The sequence below is a fragment of the Nicotiana attenuata genome, unplaced genomic scaffold (genome assembly GCF_001879085.1).
Source record: "Nicotiana attenuata strain UT unplaced genomic scaffold, NIATTr2, whole genome shotgun sequence".
Classification (NCBI taxonomy): Eukaryota; Viridiplantae; Streptophyta; class Magnoliopsida; order Solanales; family Solanaceae; genus Nicotiana; species Nicotiana attenuata.
In genome coordinates, this window is record NW_017670441.1 from 432,961 (window position 1) to 438,789 (window position 5,829).

Here is a 5,829-nt window from a genome sequence, read left to right on the forward strand (position 1 = left end):
TAGTTCATATTCTTGTTCATTGTTCATCAGCTTGTTATACTTTAACTGTTCTTGCACAAATTAGCACGAGGGTATTCAAGCTCGAGGGCTGAATTCCGTTCAAACACTAGTTTGCTTTATATTACTATAAATTTCTATTATTACTCTTTACATTTATCAATAGGTATTAGGTGAAATCACGTGTTCTTAAAATCACATTATAAGTTTAATTGTTATCAAATTTTAAGGGTAAACACCTTAAAAAGGGACGGATACAAGTTTGATGAAGCGGTGTCACGTCAGAAAATTTTACTAAATATATGTATTAATACAGTGAGGAAACGGATAAGTAAAAAAAAAAATGACACCATTTAACATATTTGTCTCTTGATGCGTTGGTTACGTACTTGATTTTGCTTTAGGAGGTCAAAGGTTCTAGCTTAAACTCAACAAAATCAATACACTAAGGTTATTTATTGTCCAAAGGTATGATAATTAAAGTTATTATTCATGTTCTTCTATAAATTTTGACACCACTTACAAAAATTCCTACATCCAAGCTGCAGCGTCTCCTCTAGTATTTACTTTGTAGGACCTAACCATAACTTCCTCACTTAGTGCTTTATTTTTCAAGTTGATCATTTCAAAGATCTGTCACCTTTTTATACCAGTTTTTTCCTTAAGATTTTGGGGCAATACTTCCAACATTCTTCCTTTCCTTGTGCAACATGATTCAAAGGGCTGCATGCTTTCCCAGAGCTCTACTTTCTTCTCTACAGAAGGTCAGTTATTCTCCATCTTCCTAAGAAGTTCTCCATATGATATCTTTTTTTTATGTATAATCATTTAATATCTGACATTCACTGGCCCGACTGATTCTAATTAGTATTGTAGAAGCGCTCCCTACTATACGTTTTTCCATTTTTAGGACTATAGCGTAGTTGCTTTAGGCGCGTATTTTAATAATATTACTTTCCTAAATGTGGGTGCACATTTATGTGACCCAAATCCAAATCTCAACGAAGTTGAAATGTGTTGACAATTACGGGTGCACTGTTGCGACGTGGTTCGAGACGCATTTTCACGACGTTGCAATTCTTATTAAAAATACATAAAACGGTTTACTACTAAAAGGCATATAGGTTAGAATGTGTTTTAAAATCAGATAAAAGCAAATACAACAGTTGAGCGACCGTGCTAGAACCACGGAATCCGAGAATGCCTAATACCTTCTCCCGGGTTAACAGAATTCCTTACTCGGAGTTCTGGTTCGCGGACTGTTAACAGAGTCATAATTCCTCGGATCGGGATTCAACCGGTGACTTGCGACACCATTAATCTCCCAAGTGGCGACTCTGAATCTTTAAATAAATCCCGTTTCGATTGTCNTAGTTTTTAAGCATGTAAATATTATTTTAAAAGTACTAAAATCAATGCCCGATCGAATTGAGAATTGAGATACTCATGTTCCGAGCCTCTTCATTTTTATTTTTATTTTTGCAATGACGAAGTAGCTAATACTCCCTTTGTTCCAGTTTATGTGAACCTATTTTCTTTTTGGTCCGTTCCAAAAAGAATGAACCCTTTCTAAATTTGGTAATAATTTAGCTTAAACTTACAACTCTACCCTTAATGAGAAGTTTTTATAGCCACACAAATACTCTGGCCCCATTTGGACTTGTTTAGGACCACAAATTTCAAAAGTCTTCATTTTTTTGTTAAACTCCGTGCCCAGTCAAACAGGTTCACATAAATTGGAACGGAGCGAGTATGTTTTATGTAATTAAAATATATGAATTTAATTTGTACAAAAATTTAAATAATTAATGTACGAATTGAAATCCTGAGCTAGTTGTATCTGTCTCAAATTAATTAAAACATATGTTTTAGTACGTTTACAAACATGTATAACTCCAAAAATATGCCCATACCGGTGGGGGCAAATAAATTTAATGACCCTTTTATATATATATATATATATATTATTTGACTACATCATGGAGGCTGCCAAGCTTAATTAAGTTTGGTAGAAGTACTACTCCCTCTATAGTTTATAATTAGTTAACATAATTTGACAAGACAAAAAATTTAATAAAGAAACAAAGGGTTTTAAAAGTTTATGATCCTAAACACATCATTTTAAATAAAACCTGTCATACTTTTTAAAATGGATTAAGAAAATATAATGCCAATTATTAAATTGAAATGGTGGGAGTATATGAAATATAAAAAGATAAAAACCAATCAGAAAACATAGAGATTCTCAATAAATGCATACTATATATTATACAAAATAATAATTAACTAACACATGATATTCTCACCTTAATTTATTACTTTGATAAATTAGTTGTTTGAATTAATAAATTGTATACAAAGAAGTTTCTACCTTGATTTACATCACAATAATGAATTGATGAGTGACTTTAAATTTCCAATAAGGGCAGTTGACCGATTGAATCCGATTTTGACCATTATTTTCATATGTCATTGTAGGTAGGAGGTAGGTACTTTACTGCCCCTGCAGCTCTAACTTCTGCACAATCTTCTGCTGATTGGTGAGTTGCATTTAATTTGAAACCAACAACTCCATGTTGGAAGTCTATCGTTTACGAAAGAAAAAAAAAATTACTGTTTGTTTGAGGTATTTCAACTTTTGAGTTTTTTCAAACTGTTTGTTTGAGCTAAATCTTGAAGAAAAGTTATTTTTTAAGGATCTGCAAACTCTATTTCTCCAAATTTTTAAAAATTGAGAAACTTCAACAAGAGTTACTGATTAAGTATGTGGACATGAATTCACTTGGGAAAAGATTAAAGTTTTATAATTGCAAACTACTATTTTACTCGAAATACTTCTAATTACTTTTTCACGTTTTAAATTCTTTTTTTTTTGGTAATTAAATTCTTTCATTTACTAGGAAAATATTTACAAGTAAATCAAAACTCTTACATATGATCCTGCTTTCTTATGCTTCACCCCTCCCCACTTTCTATTATTTACACATTTCCTACCTATTACATTGGGTACCGGTCTAGACTATGTAGGACTTTTTCTATATGTCTATTACTTCGACAGTGAATCTCCTGTATAATCAGCTTGCATATTATCTCCCACCCTTTTGCCTTGGCATGGAAAATTCGAGCATTCCTTTCTTGCCACACATACTACACAGTTGCTGCTAATACCATTTTATATAGTTCTGCTGCTGCTTTTTTCCTCTTAGTCCACATCTCAGCCCATCTTAGCTCCTCATCCCATCCATGTACTGATCTTTTAATCCCTTGCCATACTAACAGTTTACTCCACGTTTTAAATACTTTATTGTAAGATAAAGTTGAAATAATGGACCAGATTGTAAATAAACATTTACTGATATTTTAAAATATTTCAAATATTATCTATGGGCAAACGGCTAAGTTTTTTTCAAATCTTTTTTGAAAATATTGTTTGTTCATAGATTAATGATCTATTTTTGAAAAATTTTTGAAATTATTTTTCAAGTTCCCAAAATCTAGTTTAGGGTAGTTTTTGGGTGAAACTTGTTCTCCCACTCACAAAACTTCAATTTATTTTCAAATAAAATGCATGTCCGAACATAATTTCAACTTCCAAAAATTATTTCTCAAAACTGCTTCAAAAATTATTTTTTCAAGTTTCAACCAAATCTATGTCCAAACGCTAGCTAATAAAGGAACAGTAACCTTTTTTCAAGATTTAACTCAAAAAAACTCTATTGCAGCAAACAAACGCCCGAATTTTGTTAATTCTCTGAATCAATTTTTTTTTTGAATATTTGACGATATATTCTGTGCCATGCTAAAAAAAATCCTTCCTCGTTTATCAATCACACATTATCTAAGTAAATCCAATTCTCTCTCGCGACGTTCCTCGAAAAAATCCTTTACCTTAATCCTTTCCTGTTTATATAAATCGTTTAGTGTTCATGAGTCTACCTTACATTGTTATTATGATATCAGGGATTACGAATCAACGGATTATGATTGGGATAATCTTGGGTTCAAGGTGATTCAAACTGATTGTATGTTTATAACAAGATGCTCTCAATATGGGAATTTTGAAAAAGGCCAACTTAATCCTTATGGGAACATTGAATTGAGCCCCTCTGCTGGTGTCTTAAACTATGGACAGGTTAATTCCTTTTTTTCTTTTAACTCAAAATTTTCTGTATCACTTTTCTTCTTTTTTTATTTTTATTTTTATTTTTAAATTTTTTGGTTTCCCATGTGATGTGATGTGCAATGCTCACTTTAATTGATGCCTGATTAGTACAATAAAGTCTTTAGGGAAGTAAATTGAATTGTTTTCTACCGAGCACCACTCTATTTCAAACCCGAGATCTCTGATTTTAATGCTTAAAAACCCAACAACCACCGCACCATAACCTTTTTTCTTTGGAGACGTATTACTTTTCTTTACTATGAAATATTCATTCACGATCCAAATGGGAGTAGACAAAATTTGTATAAAAGCAAACTAAATAAGATTATAACATCGCCAGATCTTTTATTATCGTAATCGACAATATTGTGAACAACTATAAAATGATCAATTATATTCTGGGGATGAGTTTGATGACAATTATTCGTGTGTTATCTTTTTATTATAATCGTTCTTTTAGACAGACAATGAGGTACTAATCAGCAATAGTAATTAGCACCAATTTAAAATTAACTAGATATCCTAATGTTTACCCTGGAATCCGGATAACAATTGAATTTATATGGGGTTTTAAGGATCCGTGAACTAAAAGATACAAAAGGTTTGGATTGAGGAAAATAAAAGATAAAGACTCAACAATTGCTGCTAAAGTAAATAATCGCAGAATATAATATTGCTTAGAACAATTGTGCTTGATAGCGTACAAGAATTGAGAGAGATGGTACCGTAGTGTAATGGTTTCCGATGCCCTCTTTATGGGGTCTTCTCCCCTTTTATACATTCTGATTAAGGGTAAAAATAAGGTAGGTAAATTAATTACATCGTGGATCCCTGTAATTACGCCTTAATGGCCTGAAGTGGTTGAGAAAATCACGTTTGGGCGAGATATCCGGCGACGCTTGGTTATCCGTTACGAGTCCGGCTTCCGACCTTGTGTGTTTCTCCATCCGGTGGTGACTCATATCGAGCTCTGCAACGGTCTCGAAATGACTCGACCTCGGTTGTTGACGTGGCCGTCGTTCTACCTTGCATCCAGGTCGGGTTCGATGGCCCCGACTTGCCCCGGACCGGACCCAACCCGGTCGGGCTCAAGCAAAAAGGGTATCACCCAATACAGATAGTCCCCTCGTTTATTAGAGAGTAATGATAATAAACGATATGATCGGTGACGTGATGCCCGTGACGTATGGCCATACGCCAGCTGAAAAAGCCATCGAGTGCTCTGACCACGTCTGCTGCAGGCATTTAATGCTTCTCTTAATTATCTGTCGCTTCGTGTCTGTAACTTCGCGATTCGTGCCGCCGCCTCATGGGAAAAGTATAAACGACCCTTCCAGGTTCAACATTTCTTATCTTTCTCAAATTTTGCGTTGGTTGTATTTTCTTTTCATCTCTTCGTAAAGCTTCAAGAAATGGCGAAAACTTCACAAAGTGTTCCTTCTAGACCAAGCTCGTCTGCGAGCCCCGCTAGATCTGATGAACCTGCGCCAGAACCCCCATTGAAAGCTTTTACACCGACTGGTTGCTTGGTATCTGCCGACTTCCAGGTTGAGAACCCATCATCGGTCCCGGGCCGCGGCGAACCGGCATCGGAGTATATCAGCCTAATCACTCCCGGTTGCCTAGACCGGGTGAGGGCTGAATGTAGATGGGAAGGGAAAGACCTGGTC

The 5,829-nt window shown here is 34.6% G+C and overlaps 1 protein-coding gene across 2 annotated transcripts in view; it reads left to right on the forward strand.

Moving 5' to 3' along the window:
* The first annotated feature begins 594 nt into the window (after nt 1-594).
* The window catches only part of LOC109239465 (branched-chain-amino-acid aminotransferase 2, chloroplastic-like), a 12,897-nt gene continuing 7,662 nt past the window's right edge, over nt 595-5,829 (forward strand). The window contains exons 1-3 of one of the 2 annotated variants that reach the window (XM_019406034.1): nt 595-761; nt 2,476-2,537; nt 3,958-4,129. In XM_019406034.1, the coding sequence (XP_019261579.1) occupies nt 708-761; nt 2,476-2,537; nt 3,958-4,129 (288 nt within the window). In that variant the 5' untranslated portion in view covers nt 595-707. The remainder of the gene's footprint in view (nt 762-2,475; nt 2,538-3,957; nt 4,130-5,829) is intronic. The other variant, XM_019406035.1, reaches the window with a different exon arrangement.